Consider the following 18,103-nt stretch of genomic DNA (forward strand, 5'->3'; position numbering starts at 1 on the left):
TTAGAGCTGTCAGCTGTACTTCAACTCATTACAAATAAAAACAAAAATGAAAAACAAAGAGCACCAGTCGCAAGGAAAATAAAGAGTACTTAACTGCAAAATTGCATCACAATGTTTTAACCCATATCTTGTCAGTGGTTTTCACACACCCACTGTGTTTTATCAAACATCTCAAGTAGTTTCATTTGGCATTGATTTAGGGAACTACGCTTGAGGGAGTAGCTCATTAGTTTCTAACGAATCTGATGTCAGAGTCCAGTTTCTTTGATAGGCGTCTTTCTGTCTCACCTTAAAATTTCATGTTAGTTCTTGAGTCTCCTGTGGTTCTGGAGGGAATAAACAAGGTGCTGGTTTCCACCTATCCTGGATTTCACCAGGCTTCTTCCTAAAATGCGCTGTCACAGCTTCCCAGTTGCGGGCACCTGTACTGCAAAGCTGCTCCTTCAGCTTCAGGTTTCCGTCAGCGCTCACTCTCTGTCTTTTGTTCTTTCATTCAGATAGCATTTGTTGATTTCATACTATGTTCCAGGCACTAGGTACTGGGACATGGTCTATGCATTCTCTTTGATCTTTTTACCATTCATTCTGTGACACTGCCCCTGTCATATAATCTAGTCCAGTAATTTCTGTGATATATTCGCAGCCTACTCTGCAAGGATCACTACCTCTACTTTCTACTTTTTTATTCCTTCTTTGCATTTTGACCCATCCTCATGGTGTTAGCATATTCATCTACATAAGTGATTTCCAGTGGCATTTTTTTCTCTGTTTTGACCTCTCTTAAATTCCATTCACATTCTTTAACTCCATTCTGACCATCTGTCTTAGGTATCTCATAGATGATAATGTTCTAAAAAAATCTTAGGGCTGATGCCTGCTTAAGTAAATATGGTCATAACACACACACACACACACTCAAACACTTAGCCACACACAGATACCTCTAACAAAGGCATTCTTGAAAAGATATTTGGATGTATTGAATAAAAACAGTAACAACTGGCAAGAGGATTTCTTGAGTTACTGGACCTGGAGACATGAAGTAGTACTTGGAGGAGGAAAGAAGATATTTTAACAATCTCCTAGAGAATTTCCAGGCCACTTGATGATAAGTCGAAGGAGAAAAATAATAGGGATGAACTGCATGATATTAATTTACCTGTCCTCAAATATCTTGTGACACCTCATGTAAATATGGATCGAACAACCCTGATGATAGCTTTGATCAGTTATAAGAGTTGTGAGCCCTTGTTTCCCTGCTCCTCTTATGTACTTTTCATTTTTTTTTTATCCCAGATGTTAATTTTTAGAAAGATACGCTAACCTTCACTTGTTCCTGTTGAACTCTCAAAATTCAGTCCATTAGCTGGAGACTGAGGAATTCTTATGCTAAGTTCACTTTACACTATAATTTCAATCTTTTTAATAAAATAAATAATGAAGTATGAAAACATTTTAGGAGATTGCTGGTATTGAGTTTTTCATTATACTGTTTGAAGATGAGTTTCCTAAGAGAGTCTGATTTTTTTTTTTATGAACAAAGAGAAAAGAGGCAAAAAAGGTCAATACTCATTTTTTATGATAAAGAAAAATGGCAGTTTATATATCTTCTAGAATCAGAAGTGCAAATTTAAATGCAGTTACCCAGGATGACTAATGAGCCAGAAGGGCTTTATAAATGAAGAGCGGGTATAACAGACGTATAAAATATTTGAATTCCAGAAGGCTAAAATGGGGGTTTTCATAGACAACTTTACAAGGACACTCATGTGGTTACCAGTGATAGGACAGGAATTTAATGTTTTGGGCATCAGACCTTACATAGAATACACTTCAGGTGGCTTTTCTGTTTGACTTTCATTCCCCACCCACCTGCATTTAGCCTGCCCTTCTCTTATCTGTAATTAGGAGGTCCACCATAGCAACTTCAAGATTACAGGTAAGGTTCCATGTGCTAGAATTGAAAAGCCAGAGCTAAAGAAATCTAAGACTTAATTAAAAATATAAGAAACGGTAGATTTTAAAGCAAAGAATGTGAGGCCTAAAATAAATTATTCCTACAAGACTTTACATCCGTTATAAATTCTTACAACCCTCATGGCACTGGTAAGTACTAGTAACACTTCATGTTATAAAAAGCATCACATTTGATATATTTACCACTGAAGTGAACTTCTCAGGGACAGAAATCATGCTTACTCACCATGATGTATTTCTAATGTATGGCACAGTGCCTGAAACAAAGCTGCTGAATGAACTAAAAAAAATTACTAAGAACAGAGAGAATGGGTGCCCAGAATGGGTGTCTGTTTGTATTTGGGACAAGATAGTTCTGTAGATTCTACTGTACAAGATATAAATCTTTCACTGACCAGATCACACTTCCAATATGACCATATATGAATTTAGATTTAAGTATCTTAGCAATTCATAGAACATATCAGTGAATTGTGAGAGCATTGTCATTTGGACATGACGGAAAAGCAATTGCTTGTAATTTACTCCTGCTGGGAGACATCTAGTATAAACATGCCCTTGACTACATGAAAATAGAAGTAGGAAGTATGTAGTTGGAGGGCAGATATGTGCCTTACTATTAAGTCCTAACTCATGCCTCATGGCTAGGAACCTATTCATCAATTAAACATCTCACTAATTTGAAAGGAATCCAAATATACTAGAAAAGATGGTAAAGTGATAGTACAAGAAATTAAGTGAAAGAATATGTACCCTCTGCCCCGTTTATGGAATAAGATGTTATGAATAGAATGAACTCCTTTTGTATTTCCTCCCAATTGCATTCTTCTCCTTTCCCTGTTTGCTTTTATTAGAGGAAGTCATTATCCTAAGGTTATTTTAGATCATTCCCATGACTTCTTGGTAGTTTATTACATATGTACATAAATATCTTAGTACTATTTTGCATTTTTAAAAATTTTGTATATGTGGCATCAAATTATACATATCATGCTGCATATTTCTTATTTTTACATAAGAAACTTTGAGTTTTATCTACGCAAACGAGCATCAATCTACCTCATGCATTTTCACAGTGTACGCTGTACAGTTGCCTTAGTGTGCCAGTTATTCAGCTATTGTCTCTCAGCTCCAAACCCACCTTTCTGTATTCTTCTTTGTGATGATGAGGCTGGGACTAGGCAAACATATTTCTCCTTTGTCACCTGGCTCCCTGTTAGGTTCTGCCAATAGAGGACGCTAGAGGGAAACAGAAGATTGGACGAGGAGTGGAGGGACTTCCGTTTGCTCACCTGTCAGTGTCGTCCCATCAGCAGTACTGTACCTGACAGCAGTAGTTTGTTCCAGTAGCACTTGGTTCTAGCTTTCAGTTTTTTCCATACTTTCAGAATCAGTGTCATTACTCTCCTTCAAAAATACCAGCACCAACCAGTGTCTCCTCAAGGGATGAGTCCCAGCTCTGTGGAGGTCCCCCTCTGAGGTGCTGGCTTATCAGCACCAGCTGGAGAGCACCCTCTCCCTAGGGGTCTGAGCCTCAGCTCCACGGGGTTCCCTGGAAAGCTTCTAGCTCCTGACATTCTCCTCTTCCCTTTTCTCGCGAATATAAGGAGTGGTAGCTGCTTTCCTCAGTTATCTTGTGTGTGTTACCTCAGTGTTCCTCTTTTGTCCTTCATTCATCAAATACCTGTTTAACCAAATCCCTATGTTAAATTCTCTTAAAATAACTGGTGTGGATTCTGTTTTCCTGGTTGCATATCATCTGATACAATGGATAAGACAATATTCATTTGTCTTCTCTCCTACTGACGAATATGGTGGGCATGGCCAAACCCGCTGCTCTGAAATCTTGGGTAAGCTTGATAATATAGTAAAGGACAAAATGTGGAAGCAGTCAGCTGTGATGCAGTGGTGGTCCAGGCATGTTGTCATGGCCTCTCACACAGACATCAGTAAAAAAGCAGCAGGCCCATCCTCTGGCTTCCTCTGAGCTGCTATGTTCTTCACTACAGGAGGGCTGCTGAAACCATAAACTTTGGGTGCACCTCTGGGAGAACAGGTTTTGTGGACACTTATATCGTTGATCTCAAATATATACTTTGTGGAACTTATGTGAATTCTCAGTGACAAACTGAATCAAAAGGTAACATCAGCTGACTCTGAATCACCAGTTTCAACAGCCTTTGTCCCTGTATTTGTTTCTGTGGTTTAGTCCAGCTCAATGGATGCTTAGGTTTTTTACTTTGGGTTTTTTTTTACCTATTATACTTATTATTAATATTATTTCCTATTATAAATAAAGCTTCTCTGAGCATTCTTGTACATATCTCCCTGTGCATCTTAAGAAGTCCAACAACTTATTTTGGATTCCTACAACTGGTCAGGAAGGTCTTGTGCTGGATGGTGATGACGAATAAAACAAAAGTTTCTTTTCTAAGAATCTCAGTCTAGGAGACAGAGCATCACCATCATCATTGTCACTCATTATCATAATAATCAAATATTGAGCGAGTAGAATATGCCTCACACTGTGTTCTGCATTTCCAAGTATCTCATTTAATACATGTAATGAACATCACAGAATATTATAATGGGTCAATTTTGCCTTGGAAGACAAGAGAGTTGTCAGAGACCAGTTGGGTAAGTCAATCAGAACATCCTAGGTAGAGACAGTCATGCATACAAAGACATGGAAGAATGGCATGCTGCAAGTAGAGAACAATACATTGAGGCTGGGGGAGGGTAAAAGGAGGAAGGGTAAGGAGAGACAATGAAAAAATTTGAGGCCAGAAAGATAGGCAAGGGCCAGATCATTGAAGCACAAATGAAGTCTGGACTTTATCCTGAAGCTAAAAGACCCATTGAGGGATTTTAGAGTCAAGTATCATGATGAACTAAATAATTTTAAAAATTACTTTGCACTTTTATATACAGAATGAATAAACAACAAGGTCCTACTGTATAGCACAGAGAACTATGTTCAGTATCCTATGATAAACCATAATGAAATAGAATACAAAAAAAGATTGTATATATATGTATAACTGAATCACTTTGCTGTACAGCAGAAATTAACACAACTTTGTAAATCAACTAAATTTCCATAAAAAATTACTTTGCTAGTAGTTTGGAGGATAGATAAGAAGGGAAAATTCTAAATGTAGGGTAGCCATATAGGAGACAATTTTAATAGTTCCCTCAGGGTAGTGGTGGCACAATAGCACATTGAGGAACATCAAAGAGGCCAAGGCCAATACAACTGGAGCCAAATGAACATGGAGGAAATCACTAGGAGTTGATGTATGAAGTAATAGAAGGCTGGATCTTGCAGGCATTGCAAGAACTTGGCTTTTTACACTGAAAAGTGAAGTAGGAGGCCTTTGGAAGTTTTTGAGCAGATTGACACAATTAGTTTTACATTTTAATAGGATCACTCTAACTGCTGTTGTGCAAAAGTAGAAGTGGTACCAGAAACAGGTAGCAGGGTATTGGAATAACCCAGGACAGAGATGATGGTGGGCTTGGACCAGAGTTGCAGTAGTGAAAGACCTCCTGATTGAAAGTGTATAGAGTGAGAGACAAAGATAGAAGGAAGGATAACTCCAAGGGCTTTGGCCTCAACAACTGGTAGTTTACAGAAGCCATTAACTGAGATCTGAAAGACTAACTTCAGGAGTGTCGGAAATGGAAGGTCAAAAGCTCAGTTTTGTTTATGTTGATTTGATACGCCTTTATATATCCAACTGGAGATTCTGAGCAGACAAAATAGTTTTAGGGCACAAAAGTCTGGAGTTCAAGGAGAGGTCTGAGATAGAGATAGAGATCTTTGAATCACTAACATATAAATGGTATTTAAAGCCACAAAATGGATGAAATCACCTAAGCAGTGAGTGCAGATAGGAACAGAAGATTTCTAAGAATTAGGCTCCAAAGCAAACATCGTTGAGAGGTTAGGGATGATGAGAAGGAAGCAGGAAGAAAAAAGGCCACAAAAAAACTCTGAAGTAAATAAGTACAAAAACCAAGAAGAAAGAATGAGGAAAAGCAGGAAATTGTGGGCAAAGAAAGTGCTTCAAAAATGAGGTAGTGGCAGCTGTGTCAAATGCTGCCAGCATGTCAACTAACTTAGTAACGCAGAGATCAGTGGTGACCTTGACAAGGTGGTGAAGTCATGGGGACAAAATCCTGATGGGAAGGAAGGAATTAAGACAGAGAGTATACGCAACCATGTAGAAGAGTTCTGTTGTACAATAGAACAGAGAAATGAGACGGGAACTGGAAGGGGTTGTCAGATCAAGAGAGGGTTTTGTTTTGTTTTTATTTAAGGTAAGAAATACAACAGGATATTTGTATGCTGATGGAATTAACCCAATAGACAAAGAAAAATTGATGAGAAGGAGGAAGAGAGAGAATTTCTAAAGCAATGTCTTTGGGATCCAGTGAACAAGGATAAGGAAAGGACGTAGAGAGGGGCATGAGCAGTCATTGATAGTGAGAGGAGGGGAGGTGGACTTGATAGGCATGGATGCCGGCAAGTGGATTGATGCTTTGTAGGAGCTTGTGGAAGTCTATTTAGTTGGATAAACAATCCTGGAGTTCAGGAGAGAAGTTTGAGCTAAAGATAGAGACAGTAGTTTTCAGTTCATAGAGGGTAGTTAAAGGTATGAAGTAGAAAAGGATCTGCTATGGGGGCAAGACAGTAGAATACAGAACGAAAACTAATTAATAATGTGACTACTGACCATAAGTGCATTCAGGGTTCAGAGAAGTGAACAGCAACAGAGGTGAGAGGTGAGAAACCTGAGTTGGAAGGTCAGGATTTAGCGAGGAATCAACCCAGGATCAGAGCGGTAGTAAGTGTATTAAAATATGATAAGAAGGGTGGTCTTAGCTAAGAACAGGAAAGATAAAATGGGACTGAGTGGGAGAAGGCTCTGATTGTCTGCCTTGATTTGATATACACATGGGAAGCATTTCACTTAATGAGAGCAAGGGTTAAGGGAACTCAGTAGTTTGCAGTATTGATTGAAGATTAAGTTGGGAGGAGTGAGATCAGAAGGGCTGATGGAGGGCCTGTAAGAGTAACTCTTGGCCACAGAGTCAGGACTCTGATGATAAAAATAGAAAGCAAGTTTTATAATGGATATTGGAACTAACGACCTGGGGAGAGCCAACAAACTTAGAGATTTTATTCTACCGGCCCTTCTCCCCTTTAAAATTTGTACCTTACATATTTAAAGGCAGAATTATATTTATTTTAATACAAAACTTTAGACTCTAAACTTCCTAATCCCACAATAATTTTGAACTGTCATTCAAATTAGGTACTTGAATGTTTACGTTCAAACCTCGTTTAAATAATTTGCATCCACAATCCCTATTCCTTATGTACAAATGAGGCAAAGACATTACTAACGACACTTTGTAACGAAATATTTAATGCAAGTTTCTATTGATTTCAACATAATAAAAAGTTGGTACACTTCCTGATATTAGGGAGAGTGAAGGGAAATTCCTTTGTTTCTTTTTGCTTCTATTCAGAAAGTCAGGTCGACTGAAGCAACAGGTAGAATTTCAACTTGACATATGAAAATAAGTTCCTTCTCATTATAAAGCAATTTATCTGTCTTACACAGGTCTCGTCTTGTCCTTGAATATTTTTTTCTGAAATGAATTTGTGTCTGATGGATATTATTTCATAAGGACACATGGAAACTCACCAGGGAGTCTGGGAGAATAAAGGCATATTCAGATAATGAAAAAAAGTTATTAGAATTAAAGGGCTTAAAATTATAGAACTGAAGCAACTAAAGAAACAAAAGGCACAAATATCCCAAACCTACCAGTTTCCCTACATCAGACAAGGCATAAGGAAACAACCTCTTGAAAATTAGATTTTGAGCGATGTGCTAGTATACGTATTTAGGGAAAAGGGGTTCACTTGAAAAATGAGCGTATTCTATAAAGATGAAGAAATTGTATGACCCCAAAGCCTAGCTCCCTGGTTTTCTGCACATAAACTCCACAGCATTAGCTGGGTTCTCGAGAGGTCTGGAGTTTTAACCTGGTGGGCACTTGCCATCATTGATCACGTTATCATCTATCTATGTTTTGCACAGTGTTCAGGTAACGTTCTAATATCTCAGATTACTAGGCGGTCTTTCCCGTGTTTTCTGCTGATAGCCTCTTATAAATGCGAACACTAATGGTCACTGGTCATGAACATTGAGTTCAGTCATTAGCATGTATACTTTGTGAGCCATTTTGTGAGCTCTGTTAAAACCAGGGCTTGCCTAACACTCTGTTCTGTCTCTTACAGCGAAATATGTAAATTTGCACAAATTGTTGCTACGACAGCTCTTACTACAGTGATCCCATATTGGTCCTATTAATGGAAATATTGAACTACCAGGAAAATATATTTTATTAAAAGAAAAGAGTTTAACAGCCAGTGTGTTTTGGAATGGGGTGGACTAATCTGGTTGGCTCATTAACTCCACTTTTAGAGTTGGGTCGACCTCTGAACAATGCCAACAACAGCATCGGACACTTGAGTCAATCTGATTATGTACTTCTTTCACAATATTCTTTCTCAACCCCGTGCTGCGTAATCTATTCATGAGCAAGTGAAGATAGGTGGTAGCAGACAGGAAGGTCTTTAACATAAAAGTTTTTCCAGTGATACAAAATACAAGAATCTGAGTTTATCAAAGCGCACTAAGTTTCAGCTATGATTATATCATATTTTCCAAAATGTGGTGCCGTTCTGGCCTTCTTTGTCCTGAGTGTTGGTGCACTGGACACTTTTATTGCTGCAGTGTATGAGCATGCTGTTATGTTACCAAACAGGACAGAAACTCCTGTGCCAAAAGAAGAAGCTTTGCTCCTGATGAGCAGGAATATAGATGTCCTAGAGAAAGCAGTTAAACTGGCAGCCAGGTAGGTATTGCCCTTTCTACACTGGCTGGGATATTGGAAAGGAAATTTGGAACTTGATAAGAATGTGAGTGTTTAGAATTTGGGAGAAACTTTTTTGCTCCTACTTGTTTTGAGCAGGGTGCACATATCATTGTGACCCCAGAAGATGGAATTTATGGCTGAGTCTTCACAAGGGAGACCATTTATCCCTATCTGCAGGATATCCCAGATCCTGAAGTGAACTGGATTCCATGTAGAGACCCCCAGAGATAATATCATTACCCTTTGATTTTTTTTAACATCTTTATTGGAGTATAATTGATTTACAATGATGTGTTAGTTGCTGCTGTATAACAAAGTGAATCAGCTATATGCATACACAGATCCCCGTATGCCTCCCTCTTGCGTCTCCCTTCCACAACATTTGTCTAAAACCAAAGGGTAGCAAGAGGAAGCAGCTGCCCTTTGATTTTAAACAAATGTTGTGATATTGTAACAGCAAGTTCAGTAAGCTTGACTAGTATTCCTGCTGACAAAAAATCAGTCTGTGGCACTGGATTTAGACTTCTCTAATTCTTCATAATGTGTACCATCTGGCTTGTCTCCTGTTTGGTAAATGACTTGAGAAGATGATGTTTGGTTGGTTATTTATTGTAGTTTTCTTTCATGAATAGTATGTGTACACACAGTTTTTATAACAGATGTGCTTAATTGGGTTTCAACAAAGTGAGAAAGTTGTGATATCTAGGACTTACGTTCTCAAATGTAAGTAAGCAGGTCCACCCATGAACACCTGCCTCCTCCTCAGGAATGGTAAAAAGATGAATGGGTTTATGTTCCCAAAGGGCTTTGATATTGGCATGCAATGTAATCAGTACTGTGAGCGGAAATTGCATAGGACTTGAAAAAGGAGGTGCTTTTTCTGAGACCACATTCTTCCACCTCCTGACTGAGTGACGTGGGACAGACAAACTATTGACATCTCGGTTTCTTTATCTGTAAACCAGGGATAATAAAATTTCCTCTCCTACTTCACTTTACAGAGTAGACACGCAGTATAGGGAATTCCTTGCTTGTTCAGTGGTTCGGACTCCATGCTTTCACTGCTAAGGGCCTGGGTTCAATCCCTGGTTGGGGAACTAAGATCCCGCAAGTCGAGCAACACGGCCAAAAAAAAAAAAAAACACCCCCAAAATGAGAGCAAAGTGAAGTAATACATAGACTCTATATACTATGGTGCCCTCTTCAGTGTTAGCTCTCACTATTACTTTTTTTTAACAGAAGGAGCGGGATCTGAACTTTTGCTTTCTTGTCCTTCAAGAAATTTAATAATTGTTTATAGCTGTAGTTTAGGCATAAGTTTCTTAAAGAAAATCTGTATAAAATATAAGAAAGATTTTTGAAAATAAATTATTTTACGTGTATTTACTTTTTAAAATAGTTCATATGTAATCCCTTTAACTGGCAAAATCAATGCATTAAAAAGTAATTTAATTTGCTAATTTAAAATTTACATGCCTCTGTTCAGAACTATTATCTAGCACACAAAAAAAGAAACTTCTTAAATAATTTTGACCACTTGAAATCAGTTGGAAAGTCAAGTCCAATGTTGCAACATAAGAGCTCTATTACGTGAGTCAGGTCTCACCCCGGGATTTTCACCTTTGGAAAATTTTTCTCTGAACGTTGCACAGTCTGTGTTTATAGTAATCACGTAATTATGACTCAGTTTCTACTTGATTATGGGGCTTTTCCCAGAGCAGGAAGGACTCATTATTTGCAGTAATTCAAGAGGCTTATACTGAAATACACTCTATTTGCCTTGGCTGATAAAACTGACTTTCTTAGGGGAAAGATGTCCTGAAGCCTGATAATTAGTCTCTGATGAATTATTGTACGTAGGGAAGGTAGGTGACTGATGAAACTTTAATATTACTGAGTCTTGCAGACACTTACTCAAATGGCAAGCTTTCAACTCTGTGTTGTAGAAAAGAAAAATCCAGTATTTAATATAATGCTAATATTGGTAAAGAGAGCCACCGTTTCTTCCCTAGTGTCATTTATCCCTAAAAGGGGTAATAAAATTCCACAGTCATCCTTGTGTATTTAAGTACTATCATTTAGAATACTGACACATGTCATTCTTCCTTGGGCTTTCCCCATGAGGAACTAATAGGAAACATTAAAATACCCTAATTATTTAGCCAAAAAAAAAAAAAAAAAAACCAAAATAAAATATATAATAGTTTTATTAAGGCCTTAATGAATATGAATGTTGACAATATTACCCTGCTTTTCCAGAAGGCAAAATAAAAGAAATGGTCACAATCTCTTCTTTCTATTCAAAGATTAGTTCAACATCAATTGCAAAGGGACTGAGAAACCATGGAGAGTCTGAATGGTCTCTACAAGCAATCAAGTCATCAGTGTTCTGGCCTGTCTTCTTGTAGTTACAAAATCCATAATGGCCATTATTTATTTACTGAGCACCTGCTTGGTTCCAGAATCTGTATCTGGTACACTATGCACATTATCTCATTCAATTTATGTAGCAGGTATAACTATTCCCATTTTATTTTATGATTTTTTCGTTTGTTTGTTTCTTTTTATTTATTTATTTATTTATTTTTGGCTGTGTTGGGTCTTCATTGCTGCACGTGGGCTTTCTCTAGTTGCAGCAAGCGGGGGCTACTCTTTGTTGCAGTGCGCGGGCTTCTCACTGCAGTGGCTTCTCTTGTTGCGGAGCATGGGCTCTAGGCACATGGGCTTCAGTAGTTGTAGCACGTGGGCTCAGTAGTTGTGGCACGCAGGCTGTAGAGTGCAGGCTCAGTAGTTGTGGCTCACGGGCTTAGTTGCTCTGCGGCATGTGGGATCTTCCCGGACCAGGGCTCGAACCCGTGTGCCCTGCATTGGCAGGCGGATTCTTAACCACTGCGCCACCAGGGAAGTCCCTATTCCATTTTAAATATGAAGAAAAGAAGGGAGCTTAAGGTTTCACAATTGGTAATTAGCCTGGCTGGAATTCAAACACAGCCATTTCCACTGAGCCACGCTAACGGAATGGACTCTTGAGTGCCTGGAAGCACCATCTTATACTTGAAATTTCCAGTGACTAGTGAATCCACTTCTTAGCGTGTTCTGGTTGCTAGAAATTTTAATCTTATTTTCCACTGAAATCATCTATCTATAGCTTCCTTTGGGGTTCATACTGCGCCTATCGTATATTGAGATACGTGACTCATCTTCTTCAAATTAGAGTCTTTCAATTATTTGAAGCCAGCTATAATCCCACCTATTTCCTCACCTCAATCCCTTCTTATTTCTAGGGTAAATATCCCCAAGGTGGGTGGTTTGGGCATTACTCTGAAAAACAATTTCATAGTCTGTATTTATCCCAGGGTTTCACTGAAGGGCCCTCTAAGATAGAAGGGAAGCTATTGTGTTGCACTGACAAATGGGGACACTGAGACTGCATAGTGAAATCCTTTTTTCCTTTTCTTTTTAAAAATATTTCTGGTACCTAATGCTGCATTTGTTCTCTGTAGAAGATGATCTGCCTGGGACCAACTCTATACTGCCTTCTAGTAGGACTGTGGCTTGGATTATGGAAAAAGTCCTCCCCATTAGAAAAGTGTTAAATTTCAAGCCTTTCATTTGTGTTCCTGGGAGAACGTCATAAGAAAATATGTTGCTTCTCTTCTTTCTCCTCTTCCCCCTCAATTTGCTCTGTGCTTCAGTCTTGCACTGCCATCTTGAATCTGCCAATTAAAAAATAGGTTAGTTTTCATAAAGAAGATTGTATTACATGTGAGTTTTTAAATCTTTACTGTTGATTCTTAACCTAGAGCTGTTGTGTGTTATAGGTAACGGGCAAATAAAGTATCACTTTGGAAGTTCCAAAATCACTAACACACACTGAGTTTAAGGCAATATCTATTGAATTAGGTTTGGCCGCAGCCCAGTGCAAGAAAGGCTCAGCTGTCTGGCCAAGGACAATTCTATCTACATTGTGGAAAATATTGGGGACAAGAAGCCATGCAATGCCAGTGACCCTCAGTGTCCCCCTGATGGTCGTTACCAATACAACACTGATGTGGTATTTGATTCTGAGGGTAGGCTGGTGGCCCGCTACCACAAGGTGAGAATTACTTGTGTCTTAGCTAAGCTCGATTTACTTCTTTTGTTTGTGATAGCTAGGTATACTTGTCTGTGAATGCTGGTGAGGGAACTGTTGTGAATGCGTTTCTGAATTATTACACTTAGTTGAAAAAGGGATTTAACTTACTTTGATTTCGTATAAGGGTTCTGAATTTGAATTAGTCATAAAATAGAATCTAGCAGACTATTAAAGCAGATGTGCTAATAGCTGCACGAGGATTTTAGTATTCGCTGAGAAAGGAGAAATGCTCAGTTTCATCACAAGATTTAGTACTAGAGTTAGTTTTTTGACCCAATTTGTTGACATTTGGTATTAAGCTGTAGTCATTCATTTCATTAGGACTTTTTTGATTGCAATGATAGAAAAAACCCCCCAACTGAAATTGGCTTAAAAAACAACAACACAGAATTTCCTTGCTTAGGTACCTGAGAAAATATAAATCATAGAAAGGGTAGGTCTAGTTTCCGACGCAGTCTGTCCCTCAGAGGCCCAGAAGATGTCAGCCATCCCTCTAGCTCTCTTATTCCTTTGTAACAACTTTTTCCCAGGATGACTGTCCTTTCAGAAGCCACACGGCTGCTCATCACAAAGCACGTATCCTAATAGCAACAAAATCCGGAGGAAGACTGCATTTGTCTTTCCTAGAAACCCTGCAAAAACCTTAACCTTCCTTGACTCCAAATCAGCCACATGCCGCCCTCGAGTCGATCAGCTGGGGATGAAGGATGGGCTACCCCCTGAGCCGAGGGCCGAGGAGCTTGGGATGCTCACTGGTCGGGTGGGGGTGGGGTGTTGCCTGAGCACATATGCACACATCAGGCCAAATAAAAACGTGAGCAGAACATAAGGCTGTTCTCCTGAGCCCAGGGTAGTTGGAGTTTGGGAGCAATAATCAGGCTGGAAAAAAAATTCTAATGGCTTACTAATTAACAAGGTTTAGCTATTACATTGTCTAAATTAAGTTCCAATCTACGTCACCTCACTTATATAAACCTAGCAGTACCATGGGGAGACATGACAAAGTTTATTTTATTACCGTGTTAGACTTCACACGGACAGTGCTGTTGGTATTTAAAGAGTAGAGTGGAAAACCATCAGAAATTTGTGAGGTTCAAAATTTCAAGCGATTTTAAGACAAATATTCATCTTTTAAATATCATTTGTAGGGGCTTCCCTGGTGCCACAGTGGTTAAGAATCCGCCTGCCAATGTAGGGGACACAAGTTCAATCCCTGGTCCGGGAAGATCCCACATGCCACGGAGCAGCTAAACCCGTGCGCCACAACTACAGAGCCTGTGCTCTAGAGCCCGCGAGCCACAACTACTGAGCCCACGTGCCACAACTACTGAAACCCATGCACCTAGAGCCCGTGCTCCGCACCAAGAGAAGCCACCGCAATGAGAAGCCCGCGCACCACAATGAAGAGTAGCCCCCGCTCGCCACAACTAGAGAAAGCCCGTGCGCAGCAACGAAGACCCAACGCAGCCAAAAATAAATTAATTAATTAAAAATAAATAAATATCATTTGTAGATATGCACTCATTGGTTGATTCATAGGTTGTGGGAAAATGAAGTGTTTTGATGAATGTCACAGTGAGAAAACTCACAGACAGTGGTATACTGGGTATAATTTACACTAATTTATGTGTAACAGTTTTAAGTATGCACACCAACATGTGCACGAGAAAAGATTTTGAAGATATTGATCACTTCTATTTGACAGTTTTCTTACTAATCTTCCCCTTCTTTGCGTTTCGCTTAACAGTGCAATCTTTTTGCACCTGAAATTCAATTTGATTTCCCCAAGGATTCAGAACTTGTGACTTTTGACTCTCCCTTTGGGAAGTTTGGCATTTTCACTTGCTTTGACATATTTTCTCATGATCTAGCTGTGATGGTGGTGGAAGAGTTTCAGGTTGACAGCATTCTCTACCCCACGGCCTGGTACAACACGCTGCCCCTCCTCTCGGCGGTCCCCTTCCACTCGGCATAGGCCCGAGCCCTGGGAGTCAACCTGCTTGCTGCCAATACCCACAACACGAGCATGCACATGACACGTACCTCACCCTGGTTCTGCCCCAACAGGTAGCCACAGTCTTGGGAAGCCTTCCTTCATTTTCAAGCCATGCTTTTCTTTAAAGATTCTTCTATTAACTCCAATGTCACAAAATTAATAAGAGCATGGGCTTCTATACCAGCATTATTTAAGGAACATTATTCCTGGGAGTAAAGAAGGAGGAAAACATTATATTCTCAATTTCACGCGAGGGGAAATCGGAGTTAGAGAGAATTCAAGTTACATAAAAAAAGCAAAGCCAGAGCTAAAGAATGCTGCAGCTAACATCCATGAGTAATATTGAAATAAATCTTGCTGTTGAGGTGATAAAATCACTTTAGACTTAATCAGGTTTTCAGAGTTTATCCTTTATGGTATCCACTTTCAAGGTAAAGCAGCCTCCCCTCTTGACTGGTTTGTTGTTCACTGATCCAGGTGAAGAATCTCAAACACAAACAAATTAGATAGGTTAGTGGAGAGCTAAAATTGTTCTTCATGTTTGAGAAATTTTCTGGTTTACTGTTAAGTTGGCTAAAGAAAGGCGAGTTTAAGTTAAAAAAAAAAAAGCTATCAAGTCATATAGTTTCAGTGTAAGCAGTCCCATATGGAAGACTCAGAGTCAAATTGGAATTTAGGTCAATGTAAAGCTCTCTCCCTCCTTATCTTGAAAATGCTTATGCTTTCATAACTTTATATTTCAGTTCTTACGGAAGTGATTCTATTAGTTTGTCACCATGCAAAATTTGAAACCAATGTTTGTGTTTCTTTATGTCACCCGTAGGCAGTGGAATCTACTCACCGGAGGCTGTCAAGGTGTATTACTATGACATGGAAACAGAGAGTGGCCAGCTGATGCTCTCAGAATTGAAGTCCTGGCCTCGAAGAGAAGCCATTTACTCTGCAGCTGTTCACTGGAGTACTTATGCCAGAGGTGTCAAGCCATTCTCATCTGAACGGTTGAGTTTTCCAGGGATGACTTATTTTGATGCGTTCACTTTCACTAAGCTTAAGGGAAACACAGGAAATTACACAGTTTGTCAGAAAGACCTGTGTTGTCACTTAACTTACAAGATGTCTGAGAAACGAACCAATGAGGTGTATGCACTAGGTGTCTTCGACAGACTTCACATGGTAGAAGGCCAGTATTACTTACAGGTAGAAACACCCGAATATGTTAGAATGGCTCTTTTACTGATTTGTCTTCTAGGTCATCATTGCATTTCTTTAAGATTTGTGCTGGATTCAGTTAATTGGAATGGTGTTACATTTGTCACTGAACTTTTCTCCCTAGAACACATTATTTGTTCAGTCTTAGTGAGAACAGAATTAGAGCTGCAAGGTAAAAACATGAAGCAGATTGATTAGTTCTCAGCAGACTGGGTTCAAGTTTAAAAAGCTACAACCCCCATATACTCTCTTTTTCTGTCAGGTAACTTTAGAGCTGTGTTTTGCAAACTGTCTTCAACTAGAGTCCAGAGCAAGAAGTCCATTTCACATCATAAACAAGCGCAGTCAAGATGTATGAGTGAGTTAAAAGAGATACTTAATTGAAACAAACATTTTATAAAATAATTCAAATCAGAATTAGAAATAGCTATAATTATATCCAACATACTCTAATTTTGAAAATTCTAGTCTACTCCATTTTGCTTCATTGAAAAAAGGGCTAATCTTGACTCACTAAATTAATTTTAGGATTCACTAATAGATTATGAGCTGCAATTGAAAAAAAAACTACTTAAGAGGCAACCTAACAAATATTCTTCTATTCTTTGAAATTGTATTTTTAGCTGAGAAAATATTTCCAAGATTTCCAACCATTTTTCTTTTCCTACACAGGTATGCACATTACTGAAGTGTCAAACCACTGACCTGAGAACTTGTGGAGAGCCTGCAGGGTCAGCTTTTACCAAGTTTGAAGAATTCTCCCTCAGTGGCACATTTGGAACGAGTTATGTTTTCCCACAGATCGTTCTTAGTGGGAGTCAGCTTGCCCCTGAAAGACATTATGAGGTAGGAGATTTTCAGGAGGATAAATTCCTTTGAACAGATGCAGTAGACTGGCCTAATGAAAATCGTTGAAATAATGAGACTACATGGCAACATTGTCATTCACCTTATTCAAGCAACTTGTACAAAGAAACTATGATATGGAAGACAAGTTGTGGTTCTAGACTGTCCTTAGGCTGTGGTGGAGAATTTGGGGTTTATTTTTCTACATAAATGTGATTTTGAGATCCAAGGGAACAAGGAGATTATGGAAGAATTAAAATAAAAATACTGATTGCCAATGATAGCCGGCAACTAATGTTTTCTTTTTTTGCATAGTGGAGAAGGTCCAAGTTGAATACATTAAATAATGCATCTATAACTTATCTCATGGGTGCATTATTCTGCATAGTTATAATAATGATAGTAATAATTGATACTTCGTAGAGTTGTTTCATGAATTAAAAAAAAAAACAACTCGTTTTTATACGTTATCTTACTTAATCCCCAGGGCAATAGATTTATTTGCCACACGTTCATCCAAAGTCCCTCTGATACTATTAGACATGTAGAGCTGAAACAGGGGTCTTCTGACTCCAAATTTTGTGCGCTTTTGACTATTTCATGTTGCTTTTAGAGTGATGTTGTCAGAGAAAGCTTCTGGGCTGGGACCAACTCTGCATTGAAGTTAATCCTTTGCTTTCTTTGATCGGGTTTCAGGAGATGGACGTCTGCAGAGCCGAGGCGGAGCCCCTTTGTCTTTCTTGGTTCTGGCCCTGTATGGAAGAGTGTTTGAGAGGGACCCTCCACGCTTAGGGCGGGGAACTGGGCAACTACCATGATCCCCTTCACCGCCATCCTTTCAGGATTAGCCTGGCAAAGACAGAGGGAAAAGAGAGAGTCTTTAGTGTCTGTTTAGAAGAGATGTCATCACTTTGCTGAAACAACAAACTTAAGAAGATTTAAAAAGCAATGGATGTGTGTGTACATTTTACATATTCATTTCT

At 39.0% G+C, this 18,103-nt stretch overlaps 1 protein-coding gene across 1 annotated transcript; it reads left to right on the top strand.

Moving 5' to 3' along the window:
* Positions 1-8,704: 8,704 nt before the first annotated feature.
* On the top strand, positions 8,705-18,036 carry LOC137769228 (vascular non-inflammatory molecule 3-like). Its single transcript, XM_068550970.1, is given in 7 exon segments — positions 8,705-8,917; positions 9,031-9,158; positions 12,835-13,030; positions 14,817-15,108; positions 15,889-16,262; positions 16,947-17,120; positions 17,817-18,036. Coding segments are annotated over 7 exon segments (1,473 nt in total). The 3' UTR covers positions 17,913-18,036.
* Positions 18,037-18,103: the final 67 nt, after the last annotated feature.

This window comes from Eschrichtius robustus, chromosome 9 (assembly GCF_028021215.1).
Source record: "Eschrichtius robustus isolate mEscRob2 chromosome 9, mEscRob2.pri, whole genome shotgun sequence".
NCBI lineage: Eukaryota > Metazoa > Chordata > Mammalia > Artiodactyla > Eschrichtiidae > Eschrichtius > Eschrichtius robustus.